Source organism: Salpingoeca rosetta, assembly GCF_000188695.1.
Source record: "Salpingoeca rosetta unplaced genomic scaffold supercont1.22, whole genome shotgun sequence".
NCBI lineage: Eukaryota > Choanoflagellata > Craspedida > Salpingoecidae > Salpingoeca > Salpingoeca rosetta.
Genome location: NW_004754912.1, coordinates 975,144 through 997,643, shown reverse-complemented (window position 1 = coordinate 997,643; position 22,500 = coordinate 975,144). Strand labels below are relative to the sequence as shown.

The window sequence follows — 22,500 nt, the reverse complement described above, 5'->3', positions numbered from 1 at the left end:
TGTGTTGCTTGCTTGTGTGCTACCGTAGTGTGTCTGCTTCGCAGCTACACCCCTTCACTCAGAGCGCCAATCGCGTGCTTGACGGGTTTGTCAAGGCAAGCGACCTGGCTGTCCAGGGAAGTGGCGTGGACCCGTCTCTTGCAGGCCTGATCCTCGGCGTGTGCATCTGCTTCACCTTTGGGCGCCAGTGGTGCAGTGGCCTCTTCTCCTGATGGGGGCGGCAACCGCGGTGGACGGCGTGACGAAGATGGCATGGTGGCACAATGTGCTGATGATTGGTGATGGTGCCATATATTGCTTGCTCGAGTGGTAATTGATGGCTGATTGCTTGCTTGGTGGCTTGATTTGATGGCTTGGTTGCTTCATGTGTATGAGTGAGTGGATGATGACTGCCTTCTTTTTCGTTTCACCGATCTTAAGTGTGCTTCATGAGTCTGCCGTTTTGCTTCCTTCGTTTGCTTGTCCGTGCCCGTCTTGAGAACCGACATAAACAACACAAACCGCACACACGCGGCAAACGCGACCACACACGCCTCCCCCCACTCCGCATCTGTGACATGAGTTCACACCACTCGTGCAAGTCCACTACAAGTCGCCCATTCCAAACATCTAACCCCCTTTCGGCACCAATGTGTCTTTCATCTCCAAACACACTGCACAGGATCCATACTTTTCGATCAAGGAAGTCATGGCGTGTCGTGTCATGTCATGTCATGCCATATGTCACGTCACTCTTTTATGCACGGGATAGACGCATACCATATTTAGCTTCATGGAAGTCACACCATCATAGCACGCACAACAAGTATCACAAGGAGGCCTGGCCCACCACAACAAGCAAATTAGCAACAGCAACAGCAGACAAAACACCAGACACAGCAATTTCACCACCTCAACCACCACCTCAACCACCACTACCGTCATCATCATCCCCTGTCACCGCCACCACCATAAAAGAAGGCAAGGGTGGTTGCACCAACACAGGTCAAAGAATGGTAGCGTTCTGCATTCCTTCGATGAGCTTGTTGAGGATCTTCAGCTTCTTCTTTACGCCCACCTCACGGCCTTCCTCCTCCCCCTCCTGCTGCTGCTGCTGCTGCTGCTCCTCCTCCTCCTCCTCATCATCATCATCATCATCATCATCAGCGTTTCCCTGGTCACCGTCATCGGCGTTCCCATCGCTCTCATGCGCCATGTCACGCTTCTTCTGCTGCAGCCACTCAACAAGTCGCCGGCACGCATCCTCAAACCGATCACACGTTCTCAGGACATCAAACCTCTCGCCAAAGTCGGGGCGAGCCCATGCCATGGCCAGTGAGTAAAAGTCGTGGATGCTTTTGAACGGCAGCCGGTCCCTGCCCGAGCGACAAAACAAGTCAGGATGGCGTTCCAGCAGACAACAGTTGAACCCGTCCGGCGTGTGCGTTCCAAAATCCTCAACGTCAATGAGGAACGCGACTTTAGCGTTCCTCACCGCTATGTTTTCCTTCCGCACATCGGCGTGGGAAAGTGAGTGGAAACACAACCGCAGAAGCTGCTCTGCCACACACAACAGCTGCTCTGGCGTGGTGAACTTGCCGCTGCCGAGGAAGGGCATGACGATGGTGTTGCTGTTGATGACGCGAATCGGGTGACGTGGGTGCAGGATGCGCCACATAAGACGAATGCGGTCGATGTTGTGGTCGTCAGGCACACGCTTCACCACAGTGTCGTCAATAATCTTTACGTCTGCATTGATTTCTTCAAACTCGAAGAACACGCGCATGTTGGCCAAGATGACCTCATCTTTCTGCTGCTGATGGTGCTGTGGCTGCTGCTGCTGCTGTAGTTGCTGGTGCTGCTGGTGCTGCTGTGGCTGCTGGTGCTGGTGCTGCTGTGGCTGCTGTGGTTCGTCGGGGCGATGGTCGCTCAAGTGAATGCGCTCAACAAGAGCAGGTGGGATATCGCCCTGGGTAGATGGCGGCGGTGGCGGAGAGGTGGTGGCAGGGGCTCCAAAGCATCGAGCGTAGAGCGAGTCGTAGTAGGCCAGCAGGGGCTCAGACAAGAGCACATCCAGCACACGGGAGAACTTGGACAGCTGACACCGCAACAAAGCAGGAAGCACGAAAGCAGGAGTGTGGAGATATGCGACACATGAGCGTGTGTGAGAGCATGTGGCCCGCCACCGACGGAGCAAAGGGACACCACAATGGACGAGGAGAGCAGCATGTCAGGGGCAAGAGGAGCAAGCCACCACAACAAGAGAAAACAACAACAACAACAACATATGCTAGCAGAGGTGCACCGTGGTGGATGTTAGGGTGATGGTGTTGATGACTGGCATCTTCTGGCCACCAGCGAACGTCTTGTGTCCAAGGACGAAACCATACACATCAACACAGTTCCCGGCGACGGCGATGCCGATGGGGTACATCAGCCCCTTGATCACAGACTCCCAGCGGGGAACGCACTTGATTGCGTGCAATGCGTGTTCGCGCAATTGCTCCTGTGCTTCCGCTCGCTGTGCACGCTGCTGCTCCAACTACAATATGCACACAAGGTGGACACAGCAGTGAGCAAGCAGGATTTGTGTTTCCGCGCGTGTGTGTGTTTGCGTCTGCGCGTCTGTGTGCGCTTATGTGTGTGTGTATCGTGTGGTGGCTGATGCACAAGCAATTGCAATAAAAAAGTCAGAGGCGCACACGTCAATCATTACCTCAATGATAAGAGGCAGAAAGTTGTGGTGCAGCTCGCACACGGTCGGACGAAACGCAGCGTCAATCTTGTACTGCTGCGTGTTCGAGACAGGCGCGTTGGCGATGACCATCATGCGGCTGTGCAGCTTCTTGCGATTGAAGTAATTGTGAATGCACACCACCATTTGGTATTGGATCCACTCTTTGTATTCGTCCGTGCTGATGTCTTCAAAGCCAGAGGCTGCCCAGCAAAAACGCAAAGCAAGAAGAACACACGAGCTTGTGAGTCATTGCATGCCAGTGGCGGTGCATGCGTGCGTGCATACGTGTGTGCATGTATGTGCATGAAAGTGAATGTACGCGTGTGTACATGTGTGCGTACATGTGCGTGCGTACATGTGCGTGCGTACATGTGTACGTGTATTGCAGCCACCTTGCGACACACAACACACAACACACACACTATCACAAGCGCACAAAGTAGGCACACAATCATAGATGCTCTGATACAGGAATTAAGGCAAGTCACACGACAAAACACCACACACACCACACCCCACATACACACCCCACCACACACATACACCACATACACATAAACTCACTCCCGTCGCCATGTGTTGCTGTGGCCATGTCAAGCTGCTTGGCGAGTTGTGAGGTAACCGCGAAGGTCGACGAGTCGATGGAGATAAAGTAAGGGAAGGTGCTATCCACACCCCCCTCTCTCCCCTGCTTGTTCAGCTCTTTCTTTGAAGCTGTGCTTGGTGCCACGGTCCGCACAAGGTCTGCATGGGAGTGTGCGCGCATGTATATGCACGTGTATGTGGTGGACCGAGATTAGTTTGGCTGAAGCCAATTCGTTGGGTGTGAGTCATGGGTAAGGCATGAGAAGCACGTCGCAAACAGCCGTCGCAGGACATCAACTCAAAAATGCACTTACTCAGCCGCTTGTTGAGCGCAGATGTCTCCAGCTTGGGAGGTGTGCATTTGAACAATCGCAGTCTTACAGCGTCCCGCGCTGAAAATATCTCATGTATGTCGGTCGTGGGCGGACTCAGCGCGTCCACTACAATTTCAACGTCTGGGAATAAGACGGCGATATGTATGACTTGTTCTTGCAAATGCAACAGCGCGTCAGAACCGAAATCACGAAGGGATGTCTCAACGTCAAGTCCTTTGCGAGCAGCGGAGTATTTCTTCCGCAAAATCATGGCGGCTCTTTGGAGCACCATGACCTGCACCGTTCAAGCCGGGAAGAAGAGGCGTCAGGAGAAAAGAGAAACGATTGAAACAATGTGTCGGCCCATATGAGATGTCATGCAGTGCAAAAGCGCATTGGCACGGCAGAGCCGACAAGCGTACCTCTGTTGCCGTCAGCTGCGGTGGGGCTGGCATGGTGTCTTCACTCATGGAATCCGCTGAGGATGGTGCCTGAGGAAGAGACCAAAGCGGTGGCAGGTGAGGCGCGAATGACACATCAGATGGCAGGTGTCGATGCTCTGTGGGTTGTATGCAGTTGGCCCTGATGCAGCGTCAAGGCACATGTGTGTGTGTGTGTGTGCGTGCGTGCGTGCGTGCGTGCGTGCGTGTGTGTGTGTGTGTCGACGCCTGGGAGCACATGGAATACCTACAACTGGACATGCAAAGATGTGTGATCGACAAGAAAATGAGTACGTGTGCCATCACCTTTGTCGCTTGCGCATCGCCACTGGGGCGGCGCTCACAAGATGCTGCTGCTGCCACTGCGAACATTGCTGTGTGTTGTTGACGTGCGTGCGTGTGGTGACCATGTGTCGACAGGGGTGTGTTGTAAATTTGAAATTTGAGCGGCGGGAAGATGGTATGATTTGATGCTAAATTAACGCACAACCTTCAAGCAGACGATGATGACTGGCAGTTGTGGTGCTGTTGTTGGTGCTGTGGGCCGGCGGCTGCTGCAGCAGGCATCGCAGTGGTGCAGTGCTGCCGTTCTGTCGCGAAGCCTCTCGAGCAGCAGGTTGTGCTGCGACAAGAACAAGCTGGCTGCACGAGCTAGTGGCTTTGAAGACACTGTGTGGGTGGAATTCACGCCACTGGCCCAGAAGCATGGCGCCGTCAACCTTTCTCAGGTATGCGTGTGTGCGTGTGTGTTTGTTGTATGCGTGTGTGTTTGTTGTGTGCGTGTGTTTCGGTGCGTCTGCTCGTGTGTTTGTTTGTTGTGTGCGTGCGTGCGTGTGCGTGTGTTTCTGTGTGCGTGTGTGCGTGCGTTTTGTGGTTGCCCTGCTGCACTTTTGTGGTTACAGCCACTGCTCACCCCCCCCCCATACACACACAATCTCTTTCCTTCCACGGTTTGTTTCAAGGCTTGCCATCGATTCCAGTCGCACCCTTTATTCTGTCTTGCATGCAAACGGGTACGTGAGGACGATTCCACTGCTGCACGTGTACTGCGTCGCTGTACTGTCTTCACTCACTGCGTTTGCTTCCTTTGTGTTGAAGGTGCTTGCTCCCACCTCATGCGAGCGCTGCTCTTGCTCCCACCTCATGCGAGCGCTGCTCTTGCTTCCACCTCATGCGAGCGCTGCTCTTGCTTCCACCTCATGCGAGCGCTGCTCTTGCTTCCACCTCATGCGAGCGCTGCTCTTGCTTCCACCTCATGCAAGCGCTGCTCTTGCTTCTTCCTTGTGTGTGTGTGACAACTCCCGACAGCTGCTGAGCCAGGCATGCATCACCAGTACACACGCGTTGGCGGTCATCCGCGGCTTGTGAACGCGCTTGCGCGGCATTACTCGCCCGAGTACGACCGCGCGCTCGACCCCCTCAACAACATCTGCGTCACCGTTGGTGCGTATGCACGCGATGCTGCGCTTGCGCTGTGCGTGTGTGTGATGTCCTTCCCTAGTCGCGTGCATGGGTGTATCATCGAGTGCAGTGCATGCATTGATCGTGTTGTTGCATCTTGCGCATTGCCGTAGGCGCGACACAGGGCCTGCTGCTGTTCTTCCAGACGTTTGTGGATCACGGCGACGAGGTGATCATCATTGAGCCCTTCTACGACAGCTACATCCCACAGGTACATGCACACGCAAGGGTGTGTGTTGTTGCTGCATTCGCACCAGCTGCATCGCTGGCGTTGCGCCTGTGCTGCACGTGCTACGCACGCATACATGCATGATCTCACACACTTGCATCTTGCACGCACGTCTTGCACTCGTTTGTCCGCGTGCGACCCATGCGTCCCCCTTAGATTGAGATGTGTGGTGGTAAGGCCGTTGCTGTGTCCCTTCAGCCACCAGCAAACACAGACGCCGCCACCCGCTCTTCTGCCGACTGGACGCTCCCCCGTGCGTGTGCGCCTGTGTGTGTGTGTGTGTCTGTGTGTGTGTGTGTGTCTGTGTGTGTGTTTGTCTGCGTGTCTGTGTGTCTGTGTCTGTGTCTGTGTCTGTGTCTGTGTCTGTGTGTCTGTGTGTGTGTGTGTGTGCACACTTGTTGTACTGCATGTGTGAGTGCACGTACGTGTGAGTAGCATTATGTGCTGTGGGTGGGTTTCTCCGCACGTGAACGTGGGCGCCACTGCGCTAAACATCACGGCTGACCGCGCCATCATGCCACCTCGCCTGCCTGCCGGCTGTCGTGCGTATTCTGCCCTGCAACAACAACAACGGCAACAACGGCGTGCGTGCGTGCGTGCGTGCAGTGGACGAGTTGGAGGCTGCATTTTCCCCGCGCACAAAAGCCATCCTCCTCAACACCCCGCACAATCCAAGCGGCAAGGTGTGATTGTGTGAATGTGTGTGTGCGTGTGTGTGTGTGTGTGTGTGTGCGTGTGTGTGTGTGTGTGTGTGTGCGTACGTGTGTGCGTGTACGTGTGTACGTGTGTGTGTGTGTACGTGTGTGACGGCACAACGTATGGAATGCCCCATTTGCTGGTGCTGCTGTTGTGCAGCGAAGCTCACCCTCTCCACCGCCACCACCATCATCAATTACCAATCGCGATCAGGTGTTCAGCCGGCGCGAGCTGGCGGCCATTGGAGCGCTGGCAGAGAAACACGACACCCTCATCCTCGCAGACGAGGTGTGCTGTTTGTTTGTTTGTTTGTTTGTTTGTTTGTTTGTTTGTTTGTTTGTTTGTTTGTTTGTTTGTTTGTTTGTTTGTTTGTTTGTTTGTTTGTTTGTTTGTTTGTTTGTTTGTTTGTTTGTTTGTTTGTTTGTTTGTTTGTTTGTTTGTTTGTTTGTTTGTTTGTTTGTTTGTTTGTTTGTTTGTTTGTTTGTTTGTTTGTTTGTTTGTTTGTTTGTTTGTTTGTTTGTTTGTTTGTTTGTTTGTTTGTGTGCTCGCCTACTCTTGTCGTTGATTTGCGCCCGTCTTGTAATTGTAACGCCCCGGTCGGTCCTCCTCATCACACCGTTCCCGACACCATCTGCAGGTGTACGAGAAGTTGCTGTACGATGACGAAGAGCACGTGCACATTGCCTCGCTGCCCGGCATGTGGGAGCGCACGGTTTCGCTCGGGTCTGTCGGCAAGGCATTCAACACCACCGGGTGGAAGATCGGTGCGTTCGTCGATGTGTGCACATGTGTACGTGCGTGCATGTGCACGTGTGTGTGCGTGTGCGTGTGCGTGTGCGTGTGTGTGTGTGTGAGTGTGAGTACGTGAGTACATGTGTGTGCGTGCATGTGTATGTGTGTGTGAATGTATGAGTATGTGAGTACGCGAGTACATATGTGTGTGTAAGTGTGTTTATCCAAAGGACCCCCCGAGACCTTCGTCTTGTCACCTTTCCTCCTCACCTCCACCGTCGTGTCAGGATGGGCGATTGGACCGGATCACCTCATCCAGCCAATGCAGCGCACGCAACAGTGAGTCTCCACACACACAGTGCTGCGGACTAAACTGCCACTGTATCGTGTTTTCACACACACACACATCCCACACACAGGTACACGCCGTTCTGCGTGACGACGCCGCTGCAAGAGGCGCTCGCTCGTGTGTTTGAAGAGGAACCACAGCAGCAGTTCTTCCAACAGCAGAAAGACAGTCAGTACTTGTCCGTTGTCTGTTGTCTGTTGATTGTTTGCTGCTGTGACTTGTACTGGCTTTTCTTTTCAGCATCCGTGTCCAGTGCTGCGTGTGCCACCAAGTGTTCATCCCACCCCACCCCCTCTGCTCCAACCTGCCCCGCCACCATCAACCAACATCGACATCAGTGTTCACACACAAGCGGGAGACGCTGGTTGGCATCCTCCAAGACATTGGCCTGAAGCCAACCATCCCTCAGGTACAACACACATGGCATGACGCGTCGCGATCATGTCTGTACCTATCTGCATGTCTGCACACCTCTGCACTCAACTACTCCAATCACACACACACACACACACACACACACACACACACACACACACACACACACACACACACACACACAGGTGGCTGACTGCTGAGGTTGGTGTTGCAGCAATCCCACCTTCGTGCTTCTACACAAAGGAGCACAGCCACCTTGCGCACAACTACGCGCGCTTCTGCTTTGTGAAGACTGACGAAGACATTGAGGAAGCCGGTCGCCGCCTTCGAGCACACTTCCTCTGATACTAAACCGCTCAAACGTACACTTACACTCAAGCACGTCAGCCAAACCTGCGTCGTTATCGACACACACACACGGCACACACACACACACACACACACGAAAATTCGTGCAAGTTTTCCACAATCGCCCAAACTTCGGCCGTTGCCAACTGTCTGCCAACAACAACAGCACACAAAACAAGTGGTTGGCAGAAGGGTGTGCGTGTGTGTGTATGTGACAGCGACGATGAAGATTGAGCTGAAGAAGAGCGGGCAGCACAACCGGCACAAAGATGTCGCCGCTGCTGTTGTCTGGACAACGTCTGGATCACTCGTGTCTGCTGGGTATGTCAGTGTGAGGTTTGTTCCCGAACTGTAGAAGAGCACGAAGAACCTGCGCATCATCGACATCATGTCACAGCTCGCTGTGTTTTGCACAGCAAAGACGCTCGAGAGCTTGTCATCGATATCGATACTCTGCCTCACCCCACACTACACTTCACAACACACACACACCGACCGTGTGATGTACCGCGTGCGGTGTAATGCGTGCAGAGATGACCACCGCGTCTTGCAGTGGAATGAAACCCTGGACGATGCCAGCGAGGTCGGTGGCAGTTGCTCTGACCTGTCACACGCTTGTGGGAGGCCGCTTTGCTGACGAATCTTGCTCACCACCACATGCTATCGTGTGCGTGTACTTGATGTGTATGGTACCTGTGGTTGCTGCCGGCTGTTGTTCGCTGAGCAGCTCATCAATTTGAAGGAGGAGTGGTATCCTACCAGCGTCGCCGTGGGGCCCAATCCAAAGCGCTCGCAGGGCGACGTATTTGCCATCGCCTTTGACGACGGTCAGGGAGTGTGTGTGTGTGTGTGTGCGTTGTTGTTGTTGTTGTTGTTGTTGTTGTTGTTGTTGTTGTTGTTGTTGTTGTTGTTGTTGTTGTTGTTGTTGTTGTTGTTTAAGTTGTTTAAGTTGTTGTTGTTGATGTGTGAGTTCGCTGCCGCTTGCTTGTGTGCCCACGTTTGGCATGTTGCATGCTGCTTTCGCGGCTGTGCTCATTCATGTATTCCTCTTTCTTCACACGCTGCAGGCAAGTTCCGGCTCATGGCGCAGACTGGCCGCATCGAGAAGACTGTTGAAGCACACACAGGCGCCATCACAACACTCAGATGGAGTGCAGACGGGCAATCCATTCTCACAGGTGACCGACCGTGCAACGTGTTGTCGGTCCTCTCTGTGCACTCATCCGAAACGCTTCGGATGGGTCATGTCGTGCATGCAAACCATACACCTTAAACTACATCACCTCACACCCCCTCTCATCGTCGTCCTCTGAATTTGTTGCAGCGGGGGAGGACGGGCTGATGAAGGTGTGGTCGCGCGCCGGCATGTTGCGCACGGTGCTCGCACAATCAGGTGAGCTGGCCGCGATGCCAGTGCATTGCGCTACTTCAATGTACTTTGGGGATATGCGAGGCGTTCAAGCACCAACTGTGGTCTGCATTTATACCCGCACTGTCCACGTTGCTCGCATCATCCACGCCCGCTTGTAAACGCCTCTCACATACGGCCCGCACCCTCCAACCACCTTCAACCACCCTCCAACCACCCAACAACCCCTTCTCCCTCCCTCCAAACATCGTCACATTTCATCCCATCACTGCCCATGCCACCTCATCATCATGCGTCGCATTAGCACAACCCGTGTACGGAGCGGCGTGGAGCCCCTGCGGCAGCCGCGCCATCCACACGGCAGGCAAACACGTGGCGGTGGTCTCGCTCAAGGCGACAGCAAAGGCCGAGACGTGGAAGGCGCACGACGGCGTGGTGCTGTGCGTGGACTGGGGCGCCGCCAGCAATCTCATCGTATCCGGTGGTGAGGACGGCCGCTACAAGGTGCGCGCGACGCTGCCGTGCTGCTGCTGTCGTGTGGTACACGGTGGTGTGGTGGTGTACGTTGTTGTACTCTTCTGTGTTTCGTGTGTGAGGTCATTTGTGTGCATCACCACCCATCACGTCTTCATGGCCACCCTCACACCCTCCACTCATGCCTCACTGCCCCTACTCTTCGCCGCACCCCCCTCCCCTCCGCCAACCACAAAGGTGTGGGATGCGTTTGGGCGGCTGCTGTATGCGAGCACACCGGACCTGTACCCGATCACCTCCTGCCGCTGGTCCCCAACAGGCGATGCATTTGCCGTTGGCGGCTACAACAGCGTGCGACTGTGTGACAGGGCTGGGTGGTCGTATGCGGTGGATAAGCCTGCGACGGGGTCCGTGTACGAGGTGCAGTGGAGCCACGATGGCACGCGTCTCGCCGGCGCATGTGCATCTGGCGATGTGCTCCTCGGACAGCTCGTCATGAGGTCGGCAGCAGCAGCAGCAGCAGTAGCTTTTGCATGGTTGCGTGTGTGTGCATGCGTGCGTGCGTGTGTGTGTGTGTTTGTGGGTGGATGGGTGGTCATGGGTGTAGGCGTCGTCATGTACGTGAATGAGCCGGAGTCGTGTACGTGCTCCTCCTCCCCTCCCTTCATTCGTCATGTTCCACGACTTCGTTCCTCTCACGCGTGCACACGGCGCGTCGCAGGTCTGTGTCGAGCCCGCGCTACGTCGTGACGCAGACGGGCCCGGCCACCCTCATCGCCCGCTCCATCGCAGCCAACACAGACGAGGAGCTCGGTGGGTTGCCCTGGCGCTTGCATGCACCGTTTGATGACAGTGGTGGTCGTGGTGATGGGGATTGTAGTACTCACGCAACGTCATACTTGTGCCGGTTTGCTTCGTCTATTGTCCATTGTCCATTGCCCATTGCTCATCCACCCACCCCACCTCACCCCACCGACCGACCACCATCATCATCATCACCACGATGACACGGACTGCGTTAGACTTCCGCGAGCCGATTGTGAAGATGGTGCTCCGGTTCGGGCACCTAGTCGTGACGACGGCGACGCAGTGTGTTGTGTATGCAGAGGACAACTGGCTGTCCCCGAGCACCATCATGCTCAAGGCGCCCGCTGTTGCCGTCACACTCGGCCGATCCCACATTGCACTCGCCGACAAGACAGACACAATCACGGTCCGCATGCGCCACTCTGTGCCACGTGTGTGTCTGTGTGTCTGTGTGCGTGTGTGTGTGTCTGTGTGTCTGTGTGGTTGGGGGTTGGGAGACACCTTTGCTTGACTGGCGCCTGTGCCCTTGTTGCAATACCGGTTGTCACCTCACCATGCACCATTCTCCTCACAATGCCGTCGCTCTCTTGCTGCCACCCTGCCCGCTTTACTGCTGCTGTTGCTGCTGCTTCCACGCAGGTGTACACATATGACGGCAAGACTGCGAGCACCATCAAACCGCCACACGCGCAATCGGACCGATTCTCCGCCACATCCATCGCCGTCGCCGACGACACCGTCGCCATCATCGATCACAGGTCACTTGTGGTGTGTGTGTGTGTGTGTGTTGTTTGTGTGGGTGCGCAAGCAAGTGCGTGTACATATCATGCTCTCTTCAATCTTCTCATCCACCCATTCCACCCATTTTCCCCTCCACTCATTCCCTCCACCTCAGGGATGCCAAGGCGGTGCGTGTGTACGACACGCAGAGCGGAAAGGAGATGGGCAAACCACTCGTGCACTCTGTTGAAATTTCTACCATCCTCCTTGATCAGGGCGGTGCTTCCCTCGACAGATGCCTCGCGTTTGTCGACAAGAACCGGTCAGAATAACGTAGCAGGCGGGCGAAGGGGAGAGGAAGGAGGATGTGTGGACATGAATGACCATTTGTGCGTGTGTGTGCGCGCGCGTGTGCGTGTGTGTGTGTGTGCGTGTGTGTGCTTGTGTGCGTGTATGCGTGATGAAAGAAGTGGACTTGCAAGACACCCGTGTATGCTTGTGCGTGCATGTCCATGGTGCGACTGCCCAGCTTGCACACGAGAACGACTGCATGCCTCATTCCATGTGTTCCACCCACCACCGCCGCCACGACCACCGCCGCCACGACCGATCATCAGCGATTTGTGCATCGTGCAGGTCCGCCGGTCCCAGCGCCGCGCGGAGAAGATTGCGACGATGGTGAGCGATGCCATGTGGCACGACGACCACCACATGCTCGCGACCTTGCAGGAGGCAAAGCTGCAACTCTGGTTCTACCCGGCCTGCGCATTTGTGGACCAGGACATGCTGTCGTTCACCAAACAGGGTGTGGTGACGGGTGGTGACTTGGGCAAGGCGCCATATCTTACGTCGTTCTCCGGCAACACGTGCAGCGTCAGGCGCGCAGACGGCGCAAGCATGACATTCAGGTGCTGGCAGGTGTATGTGTGTGTATGTGTGCACGTGTGTGTGTGCTATTGTCTGTCTGTCTGTCTCTCTCTCTCTCTGTCTCTCTCTCTCTGTCTCTCTCTCTGTCTCTCTGTCTCTCTCTCTCTCTCTCTCTCTGTCTCTCTCTCTCTCTCTTTGTGCGCGCGCAACGAGAGAGCCGGAAGAGAGCGCGGTTGCTTTTGACGTGTGCGTTCGTTGCGTGCACGCTTCTGTGTGTTCGAGCAGGTCGCAAGTTGTTTCAACCATCTCGACTCACATCAATGCTTCACCTCCCCCCTCCCCCACTTTTTCGAAACAAACTACACATCACCAGCGTACCGCCGCAAGTAGCGGTGCTGCAGTCGCACACGAGCAGAAACGCGTGGGAGGACGCCATCCGCCTCTGCCGCTTCATCAAGGTCGGTGGCACTCCGCTGTCAAGCACGATGGTGTGCATGCATGCACCCAGCTCACACACACCCTCGTCACTGTCCTGCACACACACACGCACATTGACACACACACACACATTGACACACACACATTGACACACACACACACACATTGACACACACACACACACATTACACGCACACACATTACACGCACACGTGCAGGAGGATGCGCTGTGGGCGTGCTTGGCGGTCATCGCCACAAAAGCGAAAGAACTGAACGCTGCGGAGATTGCGTACGCCGCTGTCAACGCGGTTAGAGTTTGGTGGTCGTGTGTGGTCGTATGTGCATGTGTGTTTGTTTGAATGCCCTCATGCGCGGGTACATTTGTGCATGTGTTGTCTTGCCCCGCCCTTCATACCCTCACACACACACACACACACACACATACACACACGCACACATACACACACACACCTCTCATCGCGATACGCAACACCGCCACTGTGATGATCAGATTGACAAGGTTGAGTTTCTGCAGCTGGTCAAGTCCATCCCAACGGCGGAGGGGCGAAAGGCGGAGCTGGCAGTCTTCTCGGGCCAGGTGCGATACAACACGATGTTGAGGGGAGGGGTCATGACAATGATTGATGACAACTCACTGGCTGATGTCAAGCATTGGTGCATTGGTGTATGGGTAATCGTGGACAGCAACCACGGTGGATCCACCCATCGCTTTTCTTCATCATCAACGCGAACAGATGCTGCCACCACCACCTCCCGCCATCACCCTTCCTTCACTCCCTCACTCCTTCACTCGTGTGTTCGACTGTGCGCATCAGATTGAGGAAGCGGCGACGACGCTGCTGCAGGCCGGCCTCATCTACCGCCTCGTCGACATGTACATCCGGCTCTTTGACTGGGACAAGTCAGTTTCACTCGTGTGTGTGTGTGTGTGTGCATGTTTATGGTTATGTGTACGTGTATGTTTATGTAAATGTGTGTGTATGTTTATGTAAATGTGTGTGTGTGTGTGCATGTTTTGTGTGTATGCATGTGTATGTTTTTGTGTATGTGTGTGTGTGTGTTTGTGTCGCTCGCTGCCATTGTTGCCCTGACTGTCTTTGCCCCCCTGTGACTGTCCCTCACTCGATCACCAACCTTGCAACATTCTCCCGCCACTCAATCACCATCAGGGCCCTTGATGTGGCTATCAAGCACAAGACGCACGTCGACACCGTGCTGGCAAGCCGACAGCGCTATCTTGAGGGTCTCGGCCAACGCGAATCAAAGGCCAAATTTGTGCAGTACTCGCAGTCGGTGGAGGTGGACTGGGATGACATTCAGTTGAAGATCCAGCAGGCGCTGGAGGCCGAGAAGCAGCGGCCGGGCGCCACCCCATACGTCTGATGCAAATGTGATGGTGTGTGTGTGTGTGCGATTGTTGTGTGTGTGTGTGTGTGTGTGTGTGTGTGTGTGTGTGTGTGTGTGTGTGTGTGTGTGTGTGTGTGCGATTGTTGTGTGTGTGTGTGTGTGTGTGCGTGTGTGTATGTGTGCTTTTGCATGCATTCATGTGTTCGAGTCACAACGTCCAGTCGATTTCTTGTGGTTGTCATGGCAAGTTGCCTCCTTTTCGTTTGAGAAACAGGGCGCTTCGTTTCCATTTACTCTTGATGCGTTCATGTCCACGATGTAAACAGCAGAAAACATCGCCAACAACTACTGCACACACATACACACACACACAGACAACACACAACACACCACCGCATCACGCCTTGTCACCGCCATCGTGCGTGGATGTGTCTGGCTCCTCGTCGTATTGGATGGGCACACCGGTCCTGCCCTGTATCGCCTTGCTCACCTCCGTCTCGCCAAGCCGCTGCTGCAGCCCTTGATACGTCCGCGTCTGCAGAAATCCACCTGTCATGGTGGCGATGGTGTAAGGTGAGTTGTTGTGGTGAGCTGGTGGTGCTCGTGGTGGGGTGCGAGCATTGAATGCGAGCGAGCAAGTACACCAGCACCGCCAGCACCAGCAATGTGCGATGTGCGTGAACACCAGCACCAACGACTGCAAGTAACCAACCCCCGTATTGCGCCAGCGTCGTGTTGTCATCACGGGCAACAATCTCTCCCCTGTCTGTCCGCACAAGCTCTGCACGCGGCGGCAGCACAGACGAACGACAGGGAAATTTGCACAACAACGAATGAGACACAGAGGTAGGGTGGAGACTGAGATGAGGAGGGCATAAGGGTCAAGAAGCATTCTCCACATCAATATCCAAACAAACAAAACAAGCGTCACTCACACGCCCCACTTCGCCACCTTGCTTGCGGTCGCTGTGGTCGATGTAGGCGTTGCTGATGAGTGAGAAGTGCGGCTCCCTCTCGTCATCGCCATCGCCATCAAGCAGCGCGTTCAGGTCCTCGTCAATCATGGGCACGAGCTGGCGGAAATCGCTCTCCAGGAATCCGCCCCACTCCCGCGCTGGCGCACAGGCGAGCTCGAGCTCATATGGGGTGATGACCGGCCGGTAGAACTCGGCGCTGTCAATCTGCGGTGGTGGTGGTGATGATTGGGGGGGGGAGGGGAGTGAGCGCTTGGGTTCGGACACACATGAACAAACGCAGACAGACGGAAAATACAGTCGCAGATACACACACACACACACACAGATGGACAGTCCAGCCGCGCATACACACACACAGCACAGACACAGACAGACACACACACACACACACACAGACACACAGACACAGACACACACACTCACTCACTCCAACACCAACCAGCGAGTGCTCAGGACAGGCGACGAGGCAGTAAATGTCAATCTCATCAAAGTTTGCGAGCTTTGCCGGATTAATCTTCCCGACGAGCAGCGTGTAGTCCTTCTTCCCGCATGCGCGCAGCATCGTGCGCAGGCGGTCGGTGACGCCCTTGTAATCAGCTGATCCGAGCGTGCCGACAACAAGCCCAACAGTGCCTGCGTCCTTTGCCTTTTGGATGAGGAAATAGCGCTTCATCAGCTGACGGTTCACGCGCGCCGTCTCCTGTCGGCCCGCGCCCGTCGCCGGATCAAACGTGAAGAACTGATTGATGGTGATAATGGTGATGACGACGACGACGACGACGATGATGATGATGATGATGATGATGATGATGATGATGATGATGATGATGATGATGATGATGATGATGATGATGATGATGATGATGGTGAGAGGAGAGACAACGATGGTGCAGCAGCAGCAGCAGTGATGGTGGTGATGAGAAATGATGCGGTGGCAATGACGAAAACAGCGGCAACGGCGACGATGGCTGAGAAAGTGGGTGAAGACTAAACACAGTGGGCACAAGTACAGTGCAGCAGAGGCGGAGGATGCACCCAGCGTGCATGTGTGCATGTGTACTGCTCTCACCGTGCTTTGACTGAAGTAGAGCATGTGGTTCATCAGCAGCCGCGACGTTGGTGCTGCGTCAATACAATGCACGACAAAGAGAGGTGAGATGATGAACATTATGGCGCGCACATACACGGCATGTTGAGCAAAGGAATCCAACACTGCAGACATATATGCGTGTGTGCGTGTATTGAGCAAAGTAGGGCACGACGAACCCCCAACGAAGAGGAAGCGATGTCCGCTTGCAGCCTCATTGGTGAACGAAGGGTCATACCGGCCAAACCTGAACAGCATGAAGCATTGCGCAGCGCGTCAGGTGCAGTTGACGTCTCGCATTTTGAGAGTCACCTGCATCACAAACACCTCTCCACTATCACTCACAGTGGAGGGCATTGCAACAGCACCTGCACGTGTCCTCACCTTGGTGGCTGTTGTGGTCTGCGTGGTTTGTGTTGCTCCTCACCATCGTCGCCATCGTTGCTGTCGCCGCTGCGGTGGCTGTGTGGGATGGCCGGTGCCGGCTCGGCCGATGTGAACGCGGCGTCAACTCCAACGACGTGCACGTGAGAATAGCGTTCAGCTGCTGCCTCGACAGCGGCTGTCGTCACGCATGTTGTGATGTGGATTGTGATGACACACGTGAGTGCACGAGCAGCAAGCGCGCAACCACAGACAGACAGGGACACAGGCAAACATGCAAGGCAAGAAAACAGGCAGGTAGACGGACGAGTAAGCAGGACAACGGGTCGGCACCCACACACACACCCACCCACACACCCACACACCCACACACACACCCACCCACACACCCACCCACACACACCCACACACATACACACACACACACACACACACACACACACACACACACACACACACACACACACACACGCACGCACGTACATTGGTGGTGCTGATAGCGCACGTCGAAGAGCACGTGTACTTCTGATGCATCCTCTTCGGCAAGTTTGGTGACGTACTCAAGCAGCGCTTGTTGGTCAAGTGGATACTTTCCAAACACATACAGGGCAGGCAACCGGCTCGTTCTGGATGTGCAACAGAGAGGTGGCATCGAAAACGAGCATATGAGCACAGCAAATACGTCGATGAATCGAAAACGGCAGTGTGGCGACTGAACTTCATCAGCTTCTCTGCACGGCACACATGCATGCGTTCCTGAAGACATTTCCCTCACCTGCTCAGACAGGAGTTGCCGAAATGGATGACAACATCTGCATCCACGTGCTCTGCAGCCACTTCATCCACGCAACAGCTGGAAACCAGGAGCCAGACATCAAACTGGAAGTCACTTGACGACGCACCCACGCTTCCCACACATTTGCTATGCTGCTGTCATCATGCCGTTGTCACCCCTTGCTTCTGTTGCAAGTCACACACATACTCACAGACACGCGCGCACACAGACACAGACACAGACACATGCACAGACACACACCTGCCAAAGGTGGTGTCGGCCAAGAGATAGAACTCCTTGCCCGTGCGAGATTTCAGCTCCTCGGTGACAGTCACGCCATAGTGGAGCAGTTCGTCCGGGAACTGCAGTGCAATCTGCGACAGCACAAAGGGATCAACGTGTGAGAGATGCCAGGCCGGGGAGCGGTGTTCACATGCACTACATGCATATGCACACACACACACACACACACACACACACACACACACACACACACACATCGCAATCACGAATAAACACAAACATACATACATACACACACACACACACACAGTCCAGCACACCTTGTTTCCTGGGTGGTTTGCAACCGCGTTGGTGCAACGCGAGAGTTCAAAGAAGGTCTCCATGTCCTCTGGCGTCACCGCACTCTCGTCCCCGACAGCAACGCCTCGGGTCATCGCCTCGGCGCCATCGTTGCTGAACGCCGACTTGGGCTCCTCCTCGCTCATCGTCGCACACAACAAACACGTGGTTTCGTCGTGGTTCGTGTTGACTGCAAACAACAGCATGAAATGTATTCGGATGTCCTGGTGCTTCGCTGGCGCGGACCGTCGTGCACCATGCACACGCATGTCATGTTGTCACCCGCCCTCTCCTTGCCCGTGTGTTCTCCTCCATCCATCCACAGGCACCATACATCAGGCAGGGTTGGGGATGTTTATCATTGTTGAAACCAGCCACCACCGGCAGCAAAACAATACAGTCTTGTAATGTAACACATCAGGAGATTAAAAGTCAACGCAAGTGTAAAGATACGACGTCATCACCATCACCATCACCATCATCATCGTCAGCATCACCATCAGCAGCGTTTCACATCATCGTCATCAAACAACACCTCTCCTCTCCTCTCCTCTCCATTCCATTCACGCCAACAGTGACGCACACGTGAGCCATAACACCATCACGCGAGTGTACATGTACGAGCCATACAGCACATACACCTCATTCATCTTCAAACATGAGAACATCATCATCATCATCGTCATCGTCATCGTCATCGCCTTGCACAAACTTGACGCCATCCACAGTACCCGGCTGCTCTGCTATTCTCGCGCCCTCATCATCGCCATCATCGCCATCACCACCATTGCCACCATCGCCATCACCATCACGCTGTGCACCCACTGGATTGCCTCCATCACCAGCAGTATCACCACCACAGCTGCTCGCCGCGCTGCTTCGTCTCTGCGATTGTGAAGGCGGCGGCGGCGGCGATGACTGCGACGTGCTAGCATGTGCATCCAGTGGCGACGATGACGACGATGACGACGGCGACGACGACGACGACGATGATGAAGTGGATGTGTGCATCACCTCTGACTCTTGCTGCTGCTGCTGCTGCGAGTCGGTGCTGGCAGCGTGGAGGTCTTGTGTTGTCTCATGCTGCTGCTGTTGCTGCTGCCGCTGCTGTTCCTGCTGATGGCGTGAGAGCACATCAGCGCGCAGGCGTTCCCGCAACCGCTGCTGCTCCTGCAACCGCGACTCCATGCGCGAGAACGCGTCCTGGCCCGCGCCGCCACCACCACCTGCCTCATCGCCCTCACCGTCCTCAGCCTGGTCCACGGCGAACACGCCCGTGCCAATCAGCATCATGCGGCGCTGCTGCCGCTTCTGCTCAAGCAGCTGGCTCGTTCGCCGCACCAGCGACGACGATGACGACGACGATGACGACGACGACGACGACGATGACGATGACGATGACGATGACGACGATTTCTTGTTAGCCGGGGTCGTGCCATCTCCACCACCCTCCGTGTCGCCGTCGGCGCCGTTGTTGTCACTGTTGCCTTGATCGGTGTCGTCGTTGGAATCGGAGTCCGCGTCCACAAACACACGCGCAGCCGCCGCATCCTGCAACAGCTGCTGCATTTCACCGCCGTCTCCGTCGGTCCCCACGTGCTCCAATTCCGCATCAAAGTCAAACCGCGTCAGCCGCACGCGACGCCGGAACTGCACAAACTGCAGTGATGAGTGATGGTGGTGGTGGTGATGGTGATGGCGGTGGCGGTTGGGAGAGTGAGACATGCGTACATGTGTGTACATGTGTGAACGTGTGAAGGGATGTATGTTGTGAAGAAGGAACAAGGAGAAGAAGGGAGACGAAGGCCGCTTCACATGCACGCATGAGTGTGTGCGCACGCCCGTGTGTGTATTGCGACTCATCTGACCTGGTACAGTGCGATTGCGCCCCCGAGGAGAAACAGAATGACGGAGAGGACAATCGACGTCGCAATAATCTCAGGCCGCGCACTGCATTAACACCAGCAGCGAACAAGTGTGTGTATGTATGTGGAAGTGAGCATGCAAATTTGAGTGTGTACGTGTGTTGTGTGGGTGTGAGTTTGGGTGTGGTGAGAGTGTGCACACATAAATGTGAGTCTATGTGTGTGCATGTGGTGTCAGGTCAGCTCACATGCTGCTCTCGCCGCCAGAGGCCGAGGACGTCTGTGGGCATCAAAACAATGAAAACATTGATGGGCAGAGACAACGACAACACGTGAGCACGAGCGCAAGTCACCACAACGCAGCCAAACGAGAAGTTGGCACACACACACACCTCCCCCCCCCTGTTGTTCCCTCGTCACCGCAGCCACCAAACCACGACAACCACCACCAGAACGACAACAGCCACCATTCCGCATACCGGGGAGACGGGCGTGAACGTGTGCGGGTGCGTGTGTGTCGGGCGGTGCGTGGGGTGCTGCTGAGACCACGTCGACCACGATGGCCAGGGCGGCGATGGTGGCGATGGTGGCGATGGTGGCGATGGTGATGGATTCCTGTTGCCACGCGCAAAGAGCATGAGAGACAGTGTGTGCGTGCACACATGTGTGTGCAGGTGTGTGTGTGTTTGTGTGTGTTTGTGTGTGTTTGCAGGTACAAGTGAGTCAAAGAAGAAGTATCTGTGTTGCTGTGTCCACATCATGCAACGTTCACGCCTTGTGACCCTCCACCACAGCAGCACAGCGCCCATCACCTTGAAAAGTCGACCCTGATGGTGCGCGTCGGGTATCCCGCCAGATCGCCGGTGGTGTACCCAAACACAGAGAACAGCCAGCACGTGCGAGGCACATCCGTCAGCTACCAACGCCGATGGCGGTTCAAGGGTCGTCGTTGGTCGTACGTGGTCGTGGTTGAAAGATCATGGTTCGTGGTGGTGCACAGAATAGCGTGAGTGGGCGGGTACGGAACAACAACAACATACATAGGAGGCAAGCGATTTCAGCCATCAATAATCATTACAATTACCACCACCACCACCACCACCACCACCACCACCAACATCACAATCACCACCACCAACATCACAATAATCATCACCATCATCACAATCACCACCACCATTGGTTGCCATCGCACCGTGTACATAAACTCCGAGAGGGGAAGCTTGTCTGGATTGAACGGAACGGACGGGTAGCCGAGGTCCGTCTCCTCCTGCAGGCCCCCGCTGCACAACTTCTGGTGCAGCCTGAACACACGCACACGCACATGCACATGCACACATGCATGGAGATGCAATGGGTGTTTCGTATGTGTGTCAGTGTGCGGAAGGGCAGCTTGCAGCCTGTGCAATGAAGTGAACAACAACAAACAAACAAACAACCAAGCAACCAACCAAACAAACAAACAAACAAACAAACAAACAAACAAACAAACAAACAAACAAACAAACAAGCAAGCAAACGAACAAACAAACGAAAAAACAAACAAGCAAGCAAAGCACAACAACACAACAGCCCTTGGGTGCGATGGGGGAGGGGGAGGCACTAACGTGAATCCCGTGGCGGAGTTGTCAAATTGGGGGCGGTTCCAGCGAAGAACAGCGCTGTCACCGACCTTCGTCACCTGCAACAGTCCACCAGGGTGGACAAACGTGACATGCGGTGACAGACGGTGAACTCGAGTCGGAACAAAGGGAATCAGCGGCAATGCACCACAGAAACATAGAAAGCACACACACACACACACACACCAGCAACAATTGCAGAGGCAAATGTGTTTGTGTGCACCTGAAAGTCGGCTGGCTGGGCGGGGCGAATGATGCAGTCGCCGTGAAACAGCGTCGCGTGTGGATCTTTGCATTCACACCGCCCCAGCACACACACCGTGTCCGCTGCACACGTTATGTTTGTGTGTGTGTGTGTGTGTGTGTGTGTGTGTGTGTGTGTGTGTGTGTGTGTGTGTGTGTGTGTGTGTGTGTGTGTGTGTGTGTGTGTGTGTGTGTGTGTGTGTGTGTGTGTGTGTGTGTGTGCGTGTGACTGGTAGCACGGGCGTTGCGTATCACAACCAACACCACCCTCATGCCGTTCAACTTGGAGCACGCCTTCACTGCCATCACCGCCACCATCATCCTTGTCATGAATCACCCGAATCCAAACGCACCACGGTGATGGAGTCTGGACAGGTGACGGTGAAGTCGCGCGTACCGCAGTTGGAGAGCCTGTCATGATGCAATGTCGTCATGTCATGATGCGATGCGGTCATGTCGTGATTAACGTCATGCGTGGTCAGGTTCAAGTCATGCATGGTCGAGCGTGGAATGTCAGGGAATGAGACGATGCACGTGGTGGGTGTGAGGCCAGTTGCGGCACCAAGCGAAATCACGTACTCTGTTCCCGTCACCGTGACGTCGCTGTTCTTCTCGAGACTCGTCAGCAGAAACAGCTGTGTGTGTGTGTGTGTGTGTGTGTGTGTGTGTGTGTGTGT

The 22,500-nt window shown here is 54.9% G+C and overlaps 6 protein-coding genes across 6 annotated transcripts in view; 3 read left to right on the top strand and 3 right to left on the bottom strand.

Moving 5' to 3' along the window:
• The window catches only part of PTSG_07454 (uncharacterized protein), a gene marked incomplete at both ends in the record, with an annotated part of 1,667 nt that extends 1,455 nt beyond the window's left edge, over window positions 1–212 (top strand). The window contains one exon of the mRNA XM_004990902.1: window positions 29–212. Coding sequence (XP_004990959.1) covers window positions 29–212 — 184 coding nt within the window. The remainder of the gene's footprint in view (window positions 1–28) is intronic.
• A 478-nt stretch (window positions 213–690) lies between these two features.
• Window positions 691–4,478, bottom strand: PTSG_07453 (uncharacterized protein). The gene is made up of 7 exons (XM_004990901.1): window positions 4,362–4,478; window positions 4,038–4,106; window positions 3,616–3,910; window positions 3,281–3,460; window positions 2,696–2,916; window positions 2,285–2,521; window positions 691–2,077 (listed from the first exon to the last, which is right to left on the bottom strand). The coding sequence occupies exons 1-7, from the start codon at window positions 4,425–4,427 to the stop codon at window positions 986–988; spliced, it is 2,160 nt and encodes a 719-aa protein (XP_004990958.1). The 5' UTR covers window positions 4,428–4,478; the 3' UTR covers window positions 691–985.
• Window positions 4,479–4,561: 83 nt separating this feature from the next.
• Window positions 4,562–8,242, top strand: PTSG_07452 (uncharacterized protein; the record flags this gene model as incomplete). The annotated part of the gene is made up of 12 exons (XM_004990900.1): window positions 4,562–4,783; window positions 5,018–5,072; window positions 5,364–5,498; window positions 5,630–5,727; window positions 5,902–5,998; window positions 6,352–6,428; window positions 6,655–6,729; window positions 7,079–7,205; window positions 7,461–7,512; window positions 7,593–7,690; window positions 7,861–7,931; window positions 8,141–8,242. 12 exons carry the CDS (start codon window positions 4,562–4,564, stop codon window positions 8,240–8,242), a joined length of 1,209 nt encoding a protein of 402 aa, XP_004990957.1.
• A 98-nt stretch (window positions 8,243–8,340) lies between these two features.
• Window positions 8,341–14,392, top strand: PTSG_07451 (uncharacterized protein). The gene is made up of 17 exons (XM_004990899.1): window positions 8,341–8,566; window positions 8,777–8,828; window positions 8,973–9,072; window positions 9,313–9,423; window positions 9,570–9,638; window positions 9,919–10,118; window positions 10,326–10,588; window positions 10,810–10,901; window positions 11,111–11,301; window positions 11,535–11,653; window positions 11,791–11,937; window positions 12,233–12,523; window positions 12,856–12,940; window positions 13,139–13,228; window positions 13,432–13,518; window positions 13,757–13,842; window positions 14,111–14,392. Exons 1-17 carry the CDS (start codon window positions 8,469–8,471, stop codon window positions 14,322–14,324), a joined length of 2,295 nt encoding a protein of 764 aa, XP_004990956.1. The 5' UTR covers window positions 8,341–8,468; the 3' UTR covers window positions 14,325–14,392.
• A 138-nt stretch (window positions 14,393–14,530) lies between these two features.
• PTSG_07450 (uncharacterized protein) lies at window positions 14,531–18,291 on the bottom strand. The gene is made up of 11 exons (XM_004990898.1): window positions 18,075–18,291; window positions 17,773–17,885; window positions 17,512–17,589; window positions 17,220–17,362; window positions 16,737–16,914; window positions 16,532–16,599; window positions 16,335–16,387; window positions 15,705–16,004; window positions 15,241–15,469; window positions 15,001–15,069; window positions 14,531–14,837 (listed from the first exon to the last, which is right to left on the bottom strand). The coding sequence occupies exons 1-11, from the start codon at window positions 18,237–18,239 to the stop codon at window positions 14,686–14,688; spliced, it is 1,548 nt and encodes a 515-aa protein (XP_004990955.1). The 5' UTR covers window positions 18,240–18,291; the 3' UTR covers window positions 14,531–14,685.
• A 142-nt stretch (window positions 18,292–18,433) lies between these two features.
• PTSG_07449 (uncharacterized protein) overlaps window positions 18,434–22,500 on the bottom strand; it is a 6,812-nt gene continuing 2,745 nt past the window's right edge. The window contains exons 4-12 of the mRNA XM_004990897.1: window positions 22,161–22,458; window positions 21,804–21,907; window positions 21,566–21,639; window positions 21,154–21,262; window positions 20,771–20,874; window positions 20,438–20,573; window positions 20,207–20,238; window positions 19,962–20,043; window positions 18,434–19,752 (exon numbers count right to left, since the gene is read on the bottom strand). Coding sequence (XP_004990954.1) covers window positions 18,736–19,752; window positions 19,962–20,043; window positions 20,207–20,238; window positions 20,438–20,573; window positions 20,771–20,874; window positions 21,154–21,262; window positions 21,566–21,639; window positions 21,804–21,907; window positions 22,161–22,458 — 1,956 coding nt within the window. The 3' untranslated portion in view covers window positions 18,434–18,735. The remainder of the gene's footprint in view (window positions 19,753–19,961; window positions 20,044–20,206; window positions 20,239–20,437; window positions 20,574–20,770; window positions 20,875–21,153; window positions 21,263–21,565; window positions 21,640–21,803; window positions 21,908–22,160; window positions 22,459–22,500) is intronic.